General features: G+C 47.3%; 2 protein-coding genes across 6 annotated transcripts; one reads left to right on the top strand and one right to left on the bottom strand.

Annotated features, from left to right (window-relative positions):
• The first annotated feature begins 259 nt into the window (after positions 1–259).
• PCYOX1 (prenylcysteine oxidase 1) lies at positions 260–13713 on the top strand. Of its 5 annotated transcripts, none has more exons than XR_014783773.1 (7): positions 260–375; positions 4286–4492; positions 5209–5383; positions 7167–7378; positions 9356–9511; positions 10600–11713; positions 12061–12558. XR_014783773.1 is itself a non-coding variant. In XM_084804225.1 (7 exons), exons 3-7 carry the CDS (start codon positions 4468–4470, stop codon positions 11247–11249), a joined length of 1218 nt encoding a protein of 405 aa, XP_084660351.1. In that variant the 5' UTR covers positions 260–375; positions 3467–3540; positions 4286–4467; the 3' UTR covers positions 11250–12960. The 5 variants fall into 5 exon arrangements, 2 of the variants coding, with proteins under 2 accessions (XP_084660351.1, XP_084660350.1); XR_014783775.1 differs by having other exon boundaries at positions 10600–11679; positions 12051–12429; XR_014783774.1 differs by having other exon boundaries at positions 12051–12428.
• SNRPG (small nuclear ribonucleoprotein polypeptide G) lies at positions 12784–19693 on the bottom strand. The gene is made up of 4 exons (XM_084804229.1): positions 19595–19693; positions 17346–17368; positions 14566–14690; positions 12784–12937 (listed from the first exon to the last, which is right to left on the bottom strand). The coding sequence occupies exons 1-4, from the start codon at positions 19624–19626 to the stop codon at positions 12887–12889; spliced, it is 231 nt and encodes a 76-aa protein (XP_084660355.1). The 5' UTR covers positions 19627–19693; the 3' UTR covers positions 12784–12886.
• Between the last annotated feature and the right edge of the window lie 334 nt (positions 19694–20027).

Here is a 20027-nt window from a genome sequence, read left to right as displayed (position 1 = left end):
GCTCCCCAGGCGCGGGGCCGCCGCTGAGAAGGCGCTGCCCCCAGGCCCCGCCAGCCTCACGGCCCTTGGTGGGGGGGCTGCGCGGAAACACCCGTTCGGCGGCGGTGCCCGCTCCGTGCCCTGGGGCCGAAGCGCAGGAGGACGGCTTCGGCCGGGCGGGCTGCGGCTGACCCGCGGAGCGGCGCGGGGGCCCGGCCGGCGCCGCGCTCTTCCTCCCGCGCGGGGCGGGACCTACGCTGGGCGAGGCCCGCCGGCCGCCCCTTCTGGCGGGCGGAGTCGCCGCCATGGCCGCGAGGGCGCCGGCTCGCTTCGCGCTGCTGCTGCTGCTGCTGCTGCCGGCCGCCCAGGCGCTGCGCCGCCCGCCCGCCAGGATAGGTACGGGGGCCGGGGAGCGGCGAGAGGGCTGCCCGTCTCCGCGCTTGCCCCGGCCGGGATTCGAGCGGCCGGGGCAGCCGCGGCTGCTTCTCCTCCCCTCGCCCGCCCGCCGTCCCAGAGGCCTCCAAGCAGGGCGCCCCCGCCGCGCCTGGTCCCGGGGTCTCTTCCCGCCGCGAGGGAGGAGGCGCTCTGCACGCGCCCCGGCCGCTGCTGTCCCGAGCGGGGTTTCGCCTCGCTGCTCTGGCTCGGCCAGGGAGCTCGCCGAACGCCTTCCCGCGGCTTCGGCAGGCTTACGGGGGGCGCGGTCTTGCGAGCCTGGCCTTGCTCAGTTCAGCGAGCAGATGGGGGCGCGGGGGGCCGCGGCCCTTTATTGTAGCCGGCCCAATCCTGTGCACGTCGAGGCAGCAGTGAACCCACCTGAGCCCACGCAGGTGTGCTGCCAAGGAGGCGCGTACGGGGCTGCGGCCGTACTGTGCCACGTTGTTTTGCCACCGTCGTTGCTGTCGGTGGGTTGATGTGGAGTTTGTGTTCCAGTCCTGGGCCACCCTTAGCTGGGGAGAAAGTGGGAGCCCTTAATGTAGTCACGTGAAAAACAATAGGGGGCCAGTTCCTTCGCCACAAACACTTTAGTTTTGGGCAGGAGTTTGGCGGTTGGGGTGCCAGATGAGTACAGATTCGGAGAGAAACCTGGGGAAGAGAGGAGACGCTTCTGGCCCCTCTCTTCCTGCAGCTGTGATCCTGTGCTAATGTGCTTGGGAATTAACCCGTTGAGCTCAGCGGAATTCACTACCAAATAACCATGCATAGATCTGGGGTGCCTGTGCATGCATTCATCTGACATGACATTTCAGTTACAAATAATATAAGATTCGTCTAAAATAAAGGAGGCAGGGGGAGAATCCTAGAATCCTAGAATAGTAGGGTTGGAAGGGGCCTACAAGGCCATCGAGTCCAACCCCCTGCTCAATGCAGGAGTCCAAGTCAGAGCATCTGTGACAGGTGGCTGTCCAGCCTCGTCTTGAACGCCTCCAGTGTGGGAGAGCCCACCACCTCCCCAGGCAATGGGTTCCATTCTCATCTTGCTCTAACAGTTAGGAAGTTTCTCCTATGTTCAGCTGGAATCTGGCTTTCTGTAACTTACTGGTATACAGTGGTCACTGGTATACAGTGCACACTGTATACCAAATCACTGGTATACAGTGTGCTAACAGCTCTCTTGTGGGGTGAGCTTTCGCACACCATTAACTAGTTGAGGTGTTAAATAGCACAGTCTAGTCTGATGCCCAAATCCTGCCTGCTGAGGCAGATGCTAATCTGATTCTCCTTCAGGATCTTCCAAGGCAGGGAAAGTCACAGCCTCGCTTGGCAGCTTCTTTCATTAGGCCAGTTCAGACACGCAAATAGTCCCTTATTTTCCCTACGTGACCCTGCGTATGCATGAAGAAACCACTGTGGGAGCCTATGAAGACACAGACCAGAGGGACAGGTGGCTGTTTCTGTGCTTGCAACAGTTAGGAAAAAGTGGCCACCATGACACAGGCAGGAACCGTGGCTGTGTGGCAGTGCACTGACTTTGCATGCAGAAGGTGGCAGCTTCAATCTCTCCCCATCTCCAGTTAAATTAGGGGTGGACAACTTCAAATGTGCAGATGTCACAAGATTGGGCAGGATAGCTAATACCTTGGAAGACAGAAACAAAATTCAAAGTGATCTGGATAGACTGGAGTGCTGGGCAGAAAATCACAGAATGACATTTAATAGGGATAAATGCCAAGTTCTGCACCTAGGAAAAAGAAACCAAATGCACAGTTACAAGATGGGGGATATGTGGCTCAACAACACTACAAGAGAGAAGGATCTTGGAATTGTTGTTGATCACAAGCTGAAGATGAGCCAACAATGTGATGTGGCTGCAAAAAAGGCCAATGCTCTTTTGGGCTGCATTAATAGAAGCGTAGCTTCCAAATCCCAGGAAGTACTAGTTCCCCTCTACTCTGCACTGGTTAGGCCTCATCTGGTGTACTGTGTCCAGTTCTGGGCACCACACTTTAAGAAGGATGCAGACAAGCTGGAGAGGGTTCAGAGGAGGGCAACAAAGATGATCAGGGACTGGAAACAAAGCCCTGTGAAGAGAGACTGAAAGAACTGGGCATGTTTAGCCTTGAGAAGAGAAGACTGAGGGGAGATAGGATAGCGCTCTTCAAGTCCTTGAAAGGCTGTCACAGAGAGGAAGGCCAGGATCTCTTCTCGATCATCCCAGAGTGCAGGACACAGAATCATGGGCTCAAGTGACAGGAAGCCAGATCCCGGCTGAACATCAGGAAAAACGTCCTGCCTGTTAGAGCAAGACGACAATGGAACCAATGACCTGGGGAGGTGGGGGGCTCTCCCACGCTGGAGGCGTTCAAGACAAGGCTGGACAGCCACCTGTCAGGGATGCTCTGACTTGGATTCCTGCATTGAGCAGGGGCTTGGACTCGATGGCCTTGTAGGCCCCTTCCAACCCTGCTATTCCATGATTCTGTGAACTTCAGGCACCCCAGGGGCCACTTCCCCCACCCTCCGCAGGCTGCACTCTTGCTGCAGCTGTGGCTGCATGTGTTTGCCAGTCAGAGTGGAGAGCAGTGGCCTCGATGGGTCACCGGTCTTGCCCTGCCAGGCAACTTCTTTCTCTGAAAGCTCAGTGTGTTGTTAATTGGGCTCTCGTGTTTATCCTCAGTGCAGCCTGAGGAGGTAGGCTAGGCCAGAGAGAAGGATGCCTCACAGGGCATTTGACTCCATGGAAGACATGTAAGCTCTTACAGTGTCCATTGGCTTCATTCCTCCCTCACCGTGACAACTCACAACGGCAGTAACTGAGTTCTGGGAATTGTGTTATTGCCATTACTGGTGCTGTGAATCCTAATATCCTTTCCTCCAACATTTCAAGCATTTAAACAGGGACAAGCTTGTCATGAGAGCCCGTGTAGTGTAGTGGTTGGAGTGTCGGACTAGGACTGGCAAGACGTAGGCTCTAGTCCCCCCTTGGCCACGAAGCTCACTGGGGACCTTTGGGCCAGTCACTGACTCTCAGCCTAACCTACCTCACAAGGTTGTTGTGAAGATAAAAAGGGAGAGGAGGAAGAGGAGGATCGTGTACACTTCCTTGGACTCCTTAAAGAAAAGGCAAGATATGAATAAATAAACCCTGCTCTAATATTAAGGGCAAGTGCCTGATCTCGCACACAGCGGTCTCGTACACGCTGTTAAAGGCTCACCTCCTTCATCTGCTGTATGCACTTCCTTCTGTGCAAAGAGGCACAAGACTGGCATGTAAAAGTAAGTGGTGGAAGAGTCTCCACAGGGGGAGTATCTAAAGAATTGCCACTCAAGCTGACTCTGCTGTTGTCTGTGCAGCCTCAGGCAAGTCTCCAGTGCTTTGGCTGACCTGCCTCTCAGGGCTCCTAAGAGGTGAAGCTGGGTGGGTGGGGGGCTCCACGTATGCCAAGGTGACGCGCTCTGGCTTGAAATCAAACTGACAGTAGATAACGTGTTTTGCCCGCAGGATCGCTTGCATTGGGCGTATTTTTCCTTTGGGGTGGGCTCTGACCTGAAATCGGAAGGGTGGTGCCAAAGGGGCCCTCTGATATTTGCCCCAAGCCCTGGCTAGCTGTACTGGCATGAGAGGGAGAGCTGGCTGCACTGCAGCTGAGTGGCGAAACGCCTGCTTTGCATTGCAGGCGCAAATCTGCAAGTTGAAGTAGCAGGTTGAAGTAGCAGGCGAGGGGGAAGCCCCTTCTCTGCCTGAGACCCTGGAGGGCGGCACTGGGCGAGATGGGCCACGCGGCCTGACGTGGGGTGGGGCAGCTTCCAATGATACTGTTCGGAGTTCTGTGAAGGAATTAGGTTGGGATAATGAACTGGATTTCAGGTGTGATTGGAGCTGGCATCGGAGGGACATCGGCAGCCTATTTCCTGCGCCAGAAGTTCGGTAAAGACATCCGTGTTGATGTATTTGAAAGAGGAGAGGTTGGGGGGCGCTTGGCTTCTATCAGCCTGGAAGGAAGAGACTATGAAGCAGGAGGTTCCGTCATCCACCCCCTGAATCTGCATATGAAGCATTTTGTCAAAGAGCTAGGTACGGCTTTCTTCTGTCGAGTCGCAGATTCTTCCCCATTGCCTGTACCCCAGTGGCAACCTTTCGTTCTGTTCCATCCCCGTGCAACAAGTAATACCGCTTTGGAGGGAATGGAAGCGGCACCTCCTTCCTGGGGTGCGTGCACATGCTTGTGCGTTGCTCTTTTGCTGGTACTGCTGCCGTTGGTTACACCGGCTGCCTCATTTGCTATCGCTTCACTGTAAAAATTTGGCTGGCGAGCTCCTCTGGGAAGAGAGTTTTGTTGTTTATTGATGCTACGGTGTACAATATATAGCCCAGACGTTACACCTAACCAGATGGCAAAAAATGACAAAAGTTGGAAGCTGTGCAATGAGATGATTGTGGAATGTGGAAACCTGAGCAGCTGCCATATCTCCAGAAATAAAATGAGTGTTTCCCACAATATCAAGATTTCCAGAACAATTATCACTAAATCTGCCATTTTAAAAGAGGCTTTCTGAAACTCAGATTTGATCTTAAAATATGGATTCCCACCAAATTCTGAACGAACACACACACGCCCAACTCTCTTTCCCCACCCCAATTGAAAGTCAGATTTTGAACTTCCCCTGTGAATGTTATCCTTCAGATCTCTCTTTAGTAGAGGCCAGGGGAGTATGTTGGAAAGTGGGGTCTTTGTGTCCCCCGCCCCACTCCCTTCTGTCAGCTCACTGGCTGTGTTTTCAAATTTGCAGGACTTTCTGTCCGTACAAGTCAAGGTGGACTCATAGGCATTTACAATGGAGATGAGTTTGTCTTTGAGGAGAGCAGCTGGTACGTTTGGAATTTTGTCAAGCTCATTTGGCATTACGGACTGAATGCCCTGCGAATGTACATGTGGGTAGAAGAAATCTTGGACAAGTTTATGAGGTAATATGATGCTCCAGACCAGAACCCAAAACTGGAATGGTTTTAATGTCTTTCAGTGGGGTGGGTGGGAAATGGGGAAGCTGATCCATCTTTTACTAAAAAGACCAACATTTTTAAAAGTGCCATAGAGGCAGTATTTATTTATTATATTTTTAATCAATTACATTTGTAACAGATGTGCTCTGGGCAGATTACAAAAAAGCTAAGAATAAAATACAGTACAAAACCATCAACAGCATAGGAATACTAGCTGGAAAATTTCACAACCATGTGTGTGTAACTTCTGATTTAGTAACTTCGTTAGTCAGCTGTTTTACCCAATCTTGAGATTTCAGAACTTTGTATGGATGGTGCAGTGGAGGCTGGTGGCTCTGATTTTCCCTCTCTCAACTTTCCAGTTATGTCCCACATCAGCTTCCCTCCAATGAGCACCCCATAATCCGACCTCCTCCCACTACATTAAAGCAGGCCTCCCCCCACCATAGCAAATGGGGTCGCCCAACCCACCTCCCTCCCTCTCATTCACCCACACAATTAGACTCCTTCCAATAAGGACCCCTTCCCATTACATGAAAGCATAGACAGACCCACCCCTCTTCTGTTGCAGAGAAAGGGGGTGTTCTGTTATAAACTTTAACAATTAATTGTGAAGCTGTCCATTTATTTTCGGGGGAGCAATTATTTTTCTGCAAATCTAGGCATCAGCAGCTTTAATTTGAGACTGTTCTGGACTCAATCGGATCATATTTAGGGGTTGAAACAGAATGAACAAAAATGTGTGCTCCATATTAATATATAGATATAAGAACAGCCATCAAATCTAAAAAAACAAAACAAAAATGACTTAAGAGTCTGGGAAGGTACATACAGCAGGAAATGCTCCTGTAGATATTCTGGCCCCAAGCTCTTTAGGGCTTTGAAGGTCAACACCAGCACTTTTAATTGTATGGAATTTCTAGTTGACCCTGCTAGGTAGCTGGCAGTAAAAAGATGGGGCTGTATTCTTTAAATGTGGCCTACAATCAAGAGGCAGCTTCAGGAGCAAACAGAAGAACCAGTTCACAAAATAACTTAAGATCAGACATGAGATTAAGGCCAAGTCTAACAGAAGGTGAAACTGGGTGTGACCTCCAAATGAAACAAATTTCCGTAGCCAACAAAGAAGAAGTTACATTACATACATAAGAGGCATTGCCTCCCTCTGGGCAGATTAGAACATGTTAGCCCTCAACCTTCTACCAGGTGCATTCCTCTCTTGCAGATCAGCATTATAAGAATTCCTTCTCTGGCTTTGCTATTTACATTAAGGTATGAGGGAGAAAAACAGCTATTCTGCCTGTGCTGCATGCAGATACCTAAACAAGTATTTAGAAGCACTAGCAAAGCAACATGGATGTGTATTGTTCACTTACCGGTCCTATGCTTTAAGTTGAAATCAAATCTTATTCGTAAGAATGTTTTTATTGTAGAATTTTATTGTTTTAAACTGTTTTATTATATGCTTTGTACATCGCCCAGAGTGGCTGGGTGACCAGCCAGATGGGCGATTAATAAATGAAAGAAAGAAAGAATATTAGTGGAACTTAGCATAGGAATGGTGAACCTCAGTGCTGGAGATGAATCACTTTTCTGTTAAAACATACAAGCACACATTAAACAGCTAAAGCGAGCAATATAAATAGTCTTCTCAAAAACAATACAAGTCACTCACTTTTCTTCCTGACCTTTTGGAAAACCTGCAGTGGCCCCCTTTCTTAATGTTTCCTCCCCCTTTTGGATAAAGGATCTATCGGTATCAGTCTCATGACTATGCCTTCAGCAGCAATGAGGGTTTGCTTCACGCCCTCGGAGGAGCCAACTTCATTCAGATGCTGAATCAGACCATCGATGAGTCCATGCAGAAGGCCAGCTTCTCGCAGAAGTTCATCAATGAGATGGTGACACCAGTCATGAGAGTCAACTACGGACAAGGTGCTAGCATCAATGGCTTTGTGGGTAAGTGGTGTTTCTTTTTACGGATAAAATCCAACATTGTGCCAGTCTACGTCTGCTGGCAAAACAGAAATTTCCAGCGTTTGAGGGCATGGGGAGACTCTTGGGGGCGAGGGAGTGCCCCCACTCCACTGACTAAAGACATACCATCAGCGGGAGGAGTGAATTGGGTACCACCTTAAGTCTGGAGTCTAGTATCTCCCCAATCCTGAAAGGTTAGGGATAGGTTACAATACTTCATATACACAAATGTTTTAAATATGGGCAAAACACAGGCTAAGTCAGGGATAGAAGACTCAAATGCGTTGGAGAGCCAGAGTCCCCAGCCAGTTCGCAAGAGCCTTGTGTAATTTTTAATCAAAAATATTTACTTTAATTGACTAAATTCCTCTTCCTGTTGTCCACTTCAAGTGTTTACCAGTGTACACTGCACTGGCAGGGGAGAAAGATGGCCTTTAAAAAAGATCTCACTGGCAAGTTCACTCTCTGACATCTGCCTGAACTTTGATCGAAAACGAGAGCTTTTCCCTACCTGGGGAAGAAACAGGGGAGCTAGATGGGAACCCCCACGAACTTTATCTGACCTGTGGGCCAGAGGTTCCCCAGGCTTGCTCTAACCCAGCGGTACCCAACCATTTTTGGCACCAGGGACTGGTTTCGTGGACTACCCCCCGCCACCCCCCGAAATCCCCCTGGGACGGAATCTACCAGGGGCTGCTGGTCCAGGTCCGTCCCAGGGGGAATTCGGGGGGTGGCTGGGGGGGTAGTTGCACCCAGACTGCAGACGCTGTGCCTGGATGAAGACTCAAATGGTGCCCGCTGCGTCCGGACTGCAGTCGCAAATGGCGTCCGGCATAGCTGACGCCATTTGCATCCCTGTTCTTCAAGTAATAGGCTACGTAAATCTATATGTAGCCTATTACTGCAAAGAACTACTATTCTTTGCGGTAATAGGCTACGTAAAGATTTACATAGCCTATTACTTGAAGAACAGGGACTCAAATTGCGTCCATGACGCGGATGCCATTTGCGTTCCAGCTGCTGGAAGTCTGCCAGCGGCCAGGGCCAGTGAGGATTCCAGGGGGGAGGGGCGGATCGCCCCCGCCCCACGGACTGGTTCCTAACAGGCCACGGACCGGTACTGGTCCGTGGCCCGGGGGTTGGGGGCCCCTCCTCTAACCAATCTGTCCTTCACCCTGCTGAATCCAGTTCCCTTCTCCATCTTGTTCTATTTGGTCTTCTGTTTGCACAAACATCTTACCCTTTGATACAGACAGCTATCCATCCCAATAAGTCTTTTAGCAGATTCCAATGGTCAGGAGTCTTTCTAGATCCCAGGAAGCACCTGGGAAGATCCCAGGTGGATTGTCTAGATAGTGGTGGGATGCTACATCTTGTATCTGGTCCCATCTTTCCCTGGGTAGCAGATGTCCTTTGCAGCCCAAGGGAATGGTGTAGCTGAGCCCAGCCATGAGAGAACAGCAGATGGTAGTCAGTGGCAGCGTCATGTTTGCTCCCTCCATTCCACACTCAAGGATCCAGGAACTCCTCAAGATATCTTCTGTTTGAGTTATTAAATGCTCCTCCAAAGAAAACTCCTACTGGCTTAAAGTGATTCCTCAGACTTAATAGTCATTTAGAAATTCATTGACGGTTGACAGGATAGGAACTTGAGTGTTTTGCTTAACAGCAGTTCTCCTTCCTCAGTTCAGGAGGTCTCATACTCTACACTGCCCAGATGGTTGATGAACTGCACCCCACCAAATATTGGGGTCCTCACCCTCTACAGAATGTTCTAATAGGGTCCATTACATACCATTTTGCCAGAGCCTCTGCTTTATATTCCAACATCAGATTTACAATTTTACTCTGCTTTTTTTCCCCTTCATTTTCAGTTGGAGACCTTTCTGCAGGTTTCAATTAACTTGGCATTTTTCTGTTCTTGGACTTTGATCCCCCCTTTTTTCCTCCCCCCGTCAGGTGCAGTATCTTTGGCAGGTGCTGATTCTGGACTTTGGTCAGTAGAAGGTGGTAACAAACTGGTATGCACTGGCCTTCTTTATGCTTCTAAGGCACAACTGATTTCTGGCACCGTTATCTCTCTAGAAGAAAAAACACGGCAAAAGGGACGCTCAGGTGAGGTTACCCTAACATTCTCCTTCTTGGGATGCAGCAGAGAAAGCTCATATAACTAGAACATGCTAGCTGAGAGATCCAAGGAAAGAAGACAGGATTGCCTAGGTGGATGAGGGGAAGGGGCATTGAGAATACAACAAGCAGCTATGCAAAAGGTAGAATCCGTGGGGATTTGCTTGGTTACTCCTCTTTCAGCAGCAAGGACATAGTGGTGAGACTTCTTACAACAAGGACTAGAAATCTGAAGTTTCTCAGTTTCATGAAATATTAAGAACACTAAGCAAAGCTAGAACAGCTAGAACCATCTGTAAATAGTAGGCCCTGAGTGGCATTAGTGTTGGATTAGGGCTGGGGAGACGTGGGTTCAAATCCTCGCTCATCCTCCCAGTTCTAGCCAACAGTTCTATCCTCCTATTCCATGTAGAAATCGCTACCTTCTGTATCTCCCACCCACCCTGCAAAGTAGTGGTATGAGATCCCAACCCCTGCAATTGAACTGGTCATTCAGGAAAAAATTACAGCCATTATAGGAACATTAGTTATTTCGTCCAATCCCTTGTAGGTGACACTTCGATCAAACTGTGGTAAGACCCAGTCAGTCACCCGAGTAGATGGGGCAGTAAGTGCCTCCCTACCTTTGCAGCCCCATTTCTCTTGCTCTGGAAGTGGGGAGCCTCTTTTAGGTTGACTTGGGATGGAGCTACCAAATCAAAAGAAATTTAGGATGGGGAGTTACATTTTGAGTACCTGGTAGGTGGCAGACTTCTCCTTTTCCTTCTGAAATAGTGTGTGGTCACTGTGGCAAACAGCAGCACTCCTAATGCCCCCCTGGGACATTTCCTCCCCACCCCCAAACAGTGCCCCTGAAAGGATGCTATGTTGTGTCCTTCCACAGCAGTATTGCAGCATGAAATGGCCCAAGGGGATGCCAGGGGTGCTGTTTCTTGTCACAGCAGCCACTTATAAGAAAGTGGGTAACCTGAAATTCATGGAAAACTTGCTGACCAAAACGTAGAGCCCAGTCTTAAATCTGTGTGATGTACGGCTATGCCAAACTCGCAATACTAGTTGCTTCTTTTTTTTCAAAGGAGGTACAGAGAAGCAGTATGAAGTCATCTACAATTCTACAGCAGGACTAACATCAGATCTGTATGACATCATATTGATTGCTACCCCCTTGCAGCGTAAAATTGATAACATAACTTTCCGCAACTTCATTCCACCCATTCCCGATTTCTCTGGCCCCTACCACCAAACAGTAGCAACATTTGTCCATGGGCAGATTAATGCTTCTTTCTTTGGCTACCAGGATCCTTCCCAGTTCCCTTTAAGTGGCATTTTCACAACGGACAACCCAAAGTTGTTTATCAATAGCATAGGTATTGTCTCTCCAGTTCAAGACAAAATGAACCAGTTTCTGGGCCCTCCTGTTTGGAAAGTGTTCTCACCGCAGCCTTTGAACAAAGAGGAAGTGAACATGCTTTTCTCATCCTATAATTCCATGGCAGTAAAGAAATGGCTTGCCTACCCACATTACAGCCCCCCAAAGAAGATCCCACCTGTCATTCTCCATGATCAAATGTACTATGTCAACAGCATAGAATGGGTCGCAAGTGCGATGGAAATGAGTGCGATCTCAGCCAAAAATGCTGCACTTCTGGCTTATCACCGCTGGTACAATAAGGAGGAAATGATTGATCAGGAAGACTTGCATGAGAGACTCAAAACAGAGCTCTGAGGTAGAATACACAGCGCTGGGGAAAACGTCTAGAGAAGTGACTTCCAGCAGCATTGTTGGTTGAGCCCCTTTTGTTGCTGCTGTTGCAAAAAACTGTTTAAAGAGAATACTTGGCAATGAACATCCCCTTAAAACTATTTCTGGATTTTTTATGACCTTTTCTGCAAAATACAGATTCCCTGTAAATATATCTGAGTGCAGAAAGAAATTTGAAACTCTACTTAAACAGATCCTGTGTACCTAATAGGGTTTTCTTTTATAAATGTTTCTTAAACCATTAGGAAATGCCAAGTAGTTAAAAGTTATTAATGTGCTTAACATTAATTTCATTTAATTGGGCTATTTGAATAAGTAAAGTTGATCACTTATAAAGGCATAATTCTAACAATTTCAGTTAATCCCACCAAGCCTCCTTTTATAGGTACTTGCAGTGAATTCCTAGTTTTTCCTTCCATGGCTGTTAGGTATTTTATTCTTTAAGTAAAATCCTGAATTAACCTGCATGGCACCAAAATGTACATACAGCTCCTACTCATTCTAATGATTGACAGATAACTGTCACAATTCAATTTCTCCAGCAGCCTCTAAGTTGAAAACATTGGCAGCAGACCCATAAAGGCTGCTGCCCTGCACATGAGAGAAGGCATGCAGGAGTAGCATTTGCAAACTACTGCCTATCCATGTGGTGTGGCTCCTACTGAAAGCTTTTAGTATGAAGAACACTTACAGGAAAGGGTAGGAACATACACAACACAGCACAAAGGAGTGGAAAGATCACCACTTACTTTTGGTGCCATGCAGGTTAACTCAGGATTTTACTTAATGAATAAACTATGCAAGAGCCAGTGGGAGAAAAACCAGGAATTCACAGGAAGTACTTGTAAAAGGCGGTTTGGTGGGATTAACCGAAATTAGAATTATGCTGATGTTTAAGATGGCCAAGAAAGTTGCACTAGCGGGCAGTCTTCACTACTCTTCAAGGCGTATACTAAATCACACAGAATGGGTGTTAATTGTTTCACTGTACAATTATGCGGCTCCCTTACAAACATTTCCAGCCTATGTATGATGACAGTGAAAGTTAACACAAGCCATATTATTACTCTACGCAGTAATATCTATTTTGCTCACATACAGCTCTGCCATCAAAATAAAAAATTTTGTCCACTGTTTGACTACTGATGGGGTTGTATTTTTTACAGTGTACTCCACTTGTGACAGTCCCATTCCAGAAGGGGCAACTAACATTGCTCCAAGGGAAATTAAGTGTAGCGTACTTAAGAAACTTTAATCCTACTAAAAGCAGTACAAAAATATGATCTTAAATGCATGTACTGTAGTCTATCTGGTTCTGTGAACTTCAAAAACGAGACTACTATTTATATATTCACTTGCTGTCCTTTTCATCAGGAAGCATTACATGGAAGAAATATAAGATATGAACATTCTCATGGCTATACTCCTATTGGTGCACTGAAAACTCAACTGTGCAAATGTCATACCAGCCTGAATTAACTTTCAAAACCAGTAAAGCACACTAGTCCAATTTTAACTATTTATTAAAAAAAATACAAGGCATGTAGAATCCACAATAATACAAAAAGACATCTGCACTCCAGCAGGCCCCACAGGTTCATTTATACTCGTTCCAAGGCTTCTAGCATAATGATGCTGTTTCCTCGTATTACCTAGAAATAAAAATACTGAAGTTAAAAGGGCAATCAGTTATTGCTAACAGACTGAGGAACTGGAGGGGGGGGGGGGGCTTTCATAAAATAGACCTGTTTCCAAGATCAGCAAAGATACCAATTGCAGACAGTCATCACACTTCAGTGCTTAGTTTTTGATTTTTTAATTATCCTGTTCGATCAGGCCAAAGCCTCTCAAAGCAGCTAGCGTAACTAAAACAGCAAAATACATTAAAACATACAAGGTTTTAAAAAACGGTAAGATCTAACAATAGTAAAAAAAGGTTAGAAACACTAAAAGACCTGGGCACATGAAGTCTTTGCCTGGTCTCAGAAGGACAGAGTATGTTGGGTAAGGCTCCCTGGGAAGACGGTTCCTATGTTGGGCCACCCCCACTGAAAACGCCTCTCATGGATCCCTACTCAATTAAGTGCAATTGGGGGGGGGGGGGGGGCTGAAAAAGGCCAGCCTCCCAAGATTTCAATAATTTGGCAGGTTCCTGTGGAATGAAGTCCTTAAATCAGCCTGATCCCAAAGCACTACCTTGATCTACAAGCTACTCTCAAGATTTCCACAGTCCAGAAAGACTGGACAAGACACTTAGGATGTTAAGGGAAGGCAAGAACACAGCCAGCTTCCTTTACAAGGCTTCAGATAAGATCCACAAGCACCTTTGGTTTCAGAGTTAACTACAATTCCCTTTTATTCTAGGTGCATTCATTTCCCTTTAACAGAAAAATGCTTTGGGTGACCCCAGGTTAAAAAAAAGGATGCTAACAAAGAAGCTACAAAATGGTATTGATATTTGACTTATATTGTCTTGACATTTCTATACCGCCCAATAGTTGAAACTCTGGGTTGAAAAGAGGCATAAGAAATCCAACGTCTAGTTCATCTAAAATGGGTGGGCAACTGCACCCAAAGGGATACGCCTGGCCCTTGACCAAATTTCAAAAGCCCTCTACAACTGATCAATTCACTTGCAAGAGTGATCAGGCTCTTCCTTGGCACCTTACTGGGCAAAAAGGGGGAGGGGTATGAGAGGGAGAGAGAAAAGAGGTCCCACCAGTGTATGGTTCCTACCTGATTACCCTCAAGGGAATGCAGTCCTTGACAGAAAAAAGATTGCCCAGCCCTGATCTAAAAGAAACCTTTCAAAACAGATCCGAAATTCCTACTTTGATAAATTAGCCTCCAATGATACTGTGTCACTTTATCAACAAAGCCTGGGGATGGTTTCTGGGGCACACCATCCCAAACAACTATGCAAACACAGCAAGCTTTAAAGATGGCCTTGTAGGCCCCTTCCAACCCTATTATTCTACGATTCTATGATCATCCTACTATTTGTGGCGTTATCACACACCTAATGCAAGGCACTCAATTCTAATTCAGCCCCTAAAGTGGGAGGTAGAAAGTTAAAAATTCTGGGCAACCAAGCTACTGATATAAACTATTCACCTTTTTCAGTCTCCTAAATCAACAGAAGATGTTTGTCTAGAAAGTGCTTGAAAGAATTTGTACTAAAAGACATTACATTGCCTACTACATTAGCTTAGCATTCCCTCCTGGTTTGACAAACATGAAGTCTGAACAATTTTTACAATTTTAATTCATTTCTGCTTACCACCATCCCTATGTTGTTCTGTTGTCCTCCCGGTGCCATTTCCACACACTCATCTATTACGAGATTCATAAATGGATCAAATCCTCTTAATATCCCTTGAACATGCCGGCCACCATTTAATTTCACTGTAAGGAAGAGTCAGCTAGTTAGTTTGTCTGCTCTGAGTACTTTTATCTTGATATAAAGTCCTACACTGATTTGGCCTTCAGCAATATATGGAGGTAACAGACATAGGTAAGTAGCCTTGCATCATTCATGGACCACAGCAATGAGTTAACAGTTGAAATCTGCAAAATACTGTGGAACTAAATCACAGTTCCCGGTAAGCAAATATACCTGTATTACAGGTAAGCAAATATACCTGTATTCAGTGGATGGATATCACTGGTACGTGTTCTTGCTCAGTTCTTTAAAGCATCTCCTCCACTGCTAACAGATATATAGAGACACCACTATATGCAATCTATGAGACACTGAGCTTGCACAAAGTTGAACAGCACCTGTTATTCTGCAGGAGTTATTCAACAGCAAGTACCTAATTACTCCACGTAGCATGTGAAAAAACAGCAATACTTCTCCCATGAACTGGACTACATTCAGTGAGGACATGGGAATATCCCAGAGTTCTCCTCTGCTTTTTCCTAAAAAATAGTTGCCCTCCTTTATATGGTGGATGGAAGCTCCCTAGAAGGGAACAGAGAAGGCCGTATTCTATTAATTAACAGCAATAATTCAGATGTATGTACCACTTCATTTGAGCTTTTCTCCTAGAAAGCAGTATTAATAATTCAGTACAATTTGGAATTAATAACAGTTCTAATGCTATCCATGTATATGGGGCTTTCAATATAATATGCTGCATTCTGCACTTATGAAGCCAATACTTGAAGAACAGAACAGTAGCATTTCAGAACATTAAGGCCCCCATTACCTTTTCCTGCTACCGACTGTGCAACCAATTTTAAAGCCAAGTGCAATACTGATCAGGCAGCCTCCATCACTCTGTGCAGCTGGTTTGACAAGTAGTTGTGCATTGCAGAGGTATCTGGGCTGTTTTTCCTGCTGAAATCAGTCTTGTATTTTAACACTAACCTAGTCAACATTGGTAATCAGGAATTCTAAACAGGAGAGTAGGGCTCATTGGTGCAAGTGAGGACTGCTTCCCTATCCCGCAGAAACGGGAGGCAGGAAGCAGTAACAACCACCTACAGTCCATTGTAGGCTATGCTGCAGTCTTTGCAGCTCAAGAAGAGAGGCAGCGTTGCAACCAATCACAACCTCTTGTCTTCCTCCTCCAGCATCAGCCTCACTTTATCAATGTATTTCAGAGGCAAAAAAGGAGGAAAGTGTTGCTGCCTCCCTCCATCTCTAGCAGCTCCAAACAGCTGGTGTTACTTGGTCTCTCTTATGTTCCCTTGCTGGGGGAGTGGATGGAATCAGTGGAGATGTGGAAGACTGGAGATCATGGGGTGCAGATAGAGGACAGAGATTTGGATCATATTTAAAGCCAGGTTATGGGAGAGGAGTGAAAAATGGGCTGCCACCTCCCAGTGCTATCTGCAAATTATTGCAAATGCTGCTGCTGCTTGTTGTTTTCTCTTCCTTTTGTTCCCTTCTTTGTAGGTAGGAGTAAAATTAGTGGAGACATGAGGGACTGACAGGTAGAGAGAGATTTAGACGGTATTTAAAGTTGGGTGCGGGGGTGGTGAGGGAGTAAAAAATGGCTTGCCATCTCCCTCCAGCAACTCCATAATCACTGCTAATGCTGCTGTTGGTCCATCCGCAACTGAGAAGCCTCATAATTTCTCCAGTGGGGAGGAGGACGATAAGGCGGGCCACCAAGCCTAACAGCAGCTGCCCAGCCATGCTCACACAGTATTGGGGGTAGCTAGCAGTGTCGATTGCACCACCATGAGTTCCATAGGTGTCTTCCACAATAGTCCTACTCAACTGCGCGAACATATGAATGATGAGTATCTAAAAGTGGATTAATGATGGGAAGGTTGAAAAATAGGTGGCAATGAGGAGGCTGAGCATATTGATGAGTTATGCAAATGAATGCTACAGAAGTGTGTGTGTGTGTGTGCGCGCGCACATCTGCATCTTTGGCATGAGACATACCACACTAAGATAAGTATAGATAGAATATATACATCTGACTATGGCGTGTTGTTATCTAGGGCTGATCTTCTGGATGTGTAATAGTGCAATTCTCTTCTACCCACAGGCTAGCTGGAAATTTTGAAAGCTAGTAACATTTGTTGGCTTATTTACATGGCTGGACTAAATATTTGGGAAAGTGCTCCAGCAGCAAAGAATGGGACAAGTAGGGAGAAATGAGTGCAGGTTGTCATTCAGCTACTCACATTGTATTTTTTGTACAAAGCAAGCAAGAAAGGAAAGGTTCCTCCTGTGCAAGCACCGGGTCTTAATTGACCCCTAGAGGGACGCCGCTTGCACCGGTGTTTTCATGGCAGACTATAGCAGGGTGGTTTGCCATTGCCTTCCCCAGTTGTGACTACCTTTCCCCCAGCAAGCTGGGTACTCATTTTACCGACCTCAGAAGGATGGAAGGCTGAGTCGACCTGAGCTGGCTACCCGAGACCCAGCTTCCGCTGAGATCAAACTCAGGTTGTGGGCAGAGTTTCGGTTGCAATACTACCACTCTGCCCCACATGAGGCCACAAAGCAAGCAGACAAAAGTCAAATTGCAGACTCCCAGTGAAGTTTCCCTTCCAATGCAGGATAAACAACAACAACAAAATAGCAGCTTCACTTACATGATAACTTCTTGTCCATAAATCTGAAAATTAAAGAAAAAAGTAATCACTGAAGTCAAGTGCACCTCAATAAAAGGAACTGGTAGATTCAATAAAGACACCCAATAAAAAAGAAGCAAATCAATATTTTGATAGTGTGTTGAGATGGCAATAATTTCCTTCCAGCTCATTCTTGTGACAGACAACAAATTTGATAGACCCTTTGATCTGCTGCTTTAGTTCAGGGATGGAGATCCTCCAGCCTACAAGAGTTCCATATCCAGCCTGCCCGCTTCGCCCCAGCCCTCTCCCACAAGCAGGGAAAAATCTCTTCTCTCTGAACAGGTTTTTTCCTCTATTTTCTATTTTCTCTATTTGGCCCACAAACCCTGCACTTCAGCTTTTTAAAGGCCTAACTGCAGCACAGCGGGTATTTTCAGTGGGGGCTCACTAGTAGGAAAGGAAAAGCGAACTCTCCCCCCTCAACAACACTATGCCCCTTTAAAAAAAAAATCACCATCACCGCAATACAATCAGATTTTTTAAAAAGTCTCTATTGATGGTGTTTTAAAAGCCTGTTAGCAGGGGAGGCATTTTAAGGAGAGAGAAGTGTGTGCATACATATGGGTCTGGGCAATCATGTCGGGGGCCCCACATACTAGCACAGAGTCAATTCAGCCCTTGGGCCAAAAAGTTATCGCCCTGGTGTGGCCTGAGGATACGCTTATCTATAAATTTGTTTATTATTACTATTTATGAAATGTATGTATGGCTTCCCACCACAAAAAAAGTCTCAAAGCAACTTACACACACAATACAGAAAGCCACGATTAATATAATGGGAATCAATGCAAACCATAATCAGCGCAATGATACAAATGCAAAATACCATAAAAACATAATCTAAATAATATACAACGTGAAAAATGTTCATCCACCAATACATAAAATCTAACCCTGCTCACAGCCTAGAATGAATATCACAACAGTAGCACACAACAACTGGGCCATAACTAATGTCAAAATGCCTGGGAAAATAAGTACATCTTTGCCTGGCACTGAAACAATTACAGTTGTGAGCTAGTTGTGGTGTAATGGTTACAGTGTTGTCCCGGGGAGTCCCCACTCCACCATGAAGTTCACTGGGTGACTTTGGAGCAGCCACCGACTCTTAGTCAAACCTACTTCACAAGGTTGTTGCGAGGATAAAAACGGAAAAGAGGAGGACTACGTAAGCTGCCTTGGGTTCCTTGCAAGAGGAGAAATGGTGGAATATAAATGTAATAATAATACTGTTAGTGCCAGACAAGGTTTACAATAATATAATACTCCTAGGGTAGGCAAGAAACTTGAGAAACTCTTCATCAAGAGTTCACAGAGCCCTAGTTTTCAAACAATGCAGCTTTTCTTTAGGCTGCCTTACAAAGCTGCCCATAGCCTTGCCTCCTTCCAATCCATCTTACCTAAAGGGTGGGTAATTCTGTAAGATCAAGCAAGACCTGATCCTCCTATAAGTCCCCATGCAAAGGCACAGCAGGATTACCACTCCTCACGAGGAGGCTGAGCCTTTTCAGGCACAAGAGCAAAATGGGCCTCCCTCTTAATTCAGAAAGGACGAGTCCCTCAGCAAGTAAAGTACAGGAAACAACACTGCCCAAAAGCAGAAGCACAGACAGGAATTCCTGGTCTTTCAAATTCAAATATTTGGGCGTGGGGAAAACACAAGGTTTGCAAGAGAGAGAAATGGTGCCTGCCCGTACTTCCTGCACTGCAAGGGCAGGAGCGACCCAACGCTGCTCCCGCCCTATAGCAAGGGAGGAAAGGGGGAGGCTGGAGAATACTGTGGCCCATTGTAGGCCGGGGGGGGGGGGCGGTTGACGCCTGCGACAGCCCTGCTATGCGGTCCACCCGTTCGAGAGGGAGCAGTTCCGTTTCCGTGCCAGCCAGCGTTCCTTTGGCGCGTCCAGGAGGAGGCTGGCAAACGGGGGCCGGTGCAACGGAGGGCCACGAGGATGGGGCGGGGGGAGAGAGATGGAAAGGCAGCCCTAGGGGAAACGCTTGGCGCGCCGGGGGCGACTCTACCTTTGCGCAGTCTATGGAAGACACTCGCTGCGCGGTGCATGATGGGAGCGAGGAGGCCCAAGCCAGGTTTGCCTGACGCCCAAGCCAGGCCGCCCCGTCCCGTCCCGTCCCGTCCCGCCCCGTGCTCTGCCCGCCCGGCCCTCTTACCCACCGCCCGCCGACCGGCCGCTCCTCCCGCGCGCACTCACTTCTTGAGCTCCGGCGGGTGCGCTTTGCTCATCCTGTCTCTTCACGGCCGGCCGCTGCTGCAACAAACGTCTCCCTCGCTCTCCCGCCAGCGCCGCCTCGTGGCGTGACGTCACCGCGCCGCGTCCCTCCCAATCACGAAGAGGGTGGTGCGCAGGCGCAGCCGCTACACACGCGTCTGCGGAGCCCCCGCAACCAATCACCGCGGAGTCAAGAGCTACTGCCCGCCTCCAGCCAATCGGCGGCCTAGTCGCTTATTCGTCCCCCCCCCCGTCGAGAGCCGCGGCCGCAGCTCGCTGGTCTCCTCCCGCGCCCTGAAGCCGCCGGCCCCCGGCTATTTGCATATGCTAATATATTCAAATGTGCGCCCATTTTGACACAGCCATTGCACTCTAGCCGCGGGGCAAAGCTGGCCTTGCTTTTTGCCTGGGACAT

The sequence above is a fragment of the Heloderma suspectum genome, chromosome 6 (genome assembly GCF_057233095.1).
Source record: "Heloderma suspectum isolate Gila_16-S chromosome 6, 16-S_ref, whole genome shotgun sequence".
NCBI classification, from domain to species: Eukaryota; Metazoa; Chordata; class Lepidosauria; order Squamata; family Helodermatidae; genus Heloderma; species Heloderma suspectum.
This window is presented reverse-complemented; position numbering and strand designations above follow the sequence as displayed.

What these genes read in the sequence shown, in the direction of transcription:
- PCYOX1 (XM_084804224.1), top strand. Translation starts at nt 285, where the DNA reads ATGGCCGCGAGGGCGCCGGCTCGCTTCGCGCTGCTGCTGCTGCTGCTG. An exon ending in GCATTTTGTCAAAGAGCTAG is followed by an intron (nt 4,493 to 5,208) that starts GTACGGCTTTCT and finishes TCAAATTTGCAG; the next exon opens with GACTTTCTGTCCGTACAAGT. An exon ending in ACGGCAAAAGGGACGCTCAG is followed by an intron (nt 9,512 to 10,599) that starts GTGAGGTTACCC and finishes TTTTTTTCAAAG; the next exon opens with GAGGTACAGAGAAGCAGTAT.
- SNRPG (XM_084804229.1), bottom strand. Translation starts at nt 19,626, where the DNA reads ATGAGCAAAGCGCACCCGCCGGAGCTCAAGAA. An exon ending in TATGGACAAGAAGTTATCAT is followed by an intron (nt 14,691 to 17,345) that starts GTAAGTGAAGCT and finishes TCTTCCTTACAG; the next exon opens with TGAAATTAAATGGTGGCCGG. An exon ending in AGAACAACATAGGGATGGTG is followed by an intron (nt 12,938 to 14,565) that starts GTAAGCAGAAAT and finishes TTTTATTTCTAG; the next exon opens with GTAATACGAGGAAACAGCAT.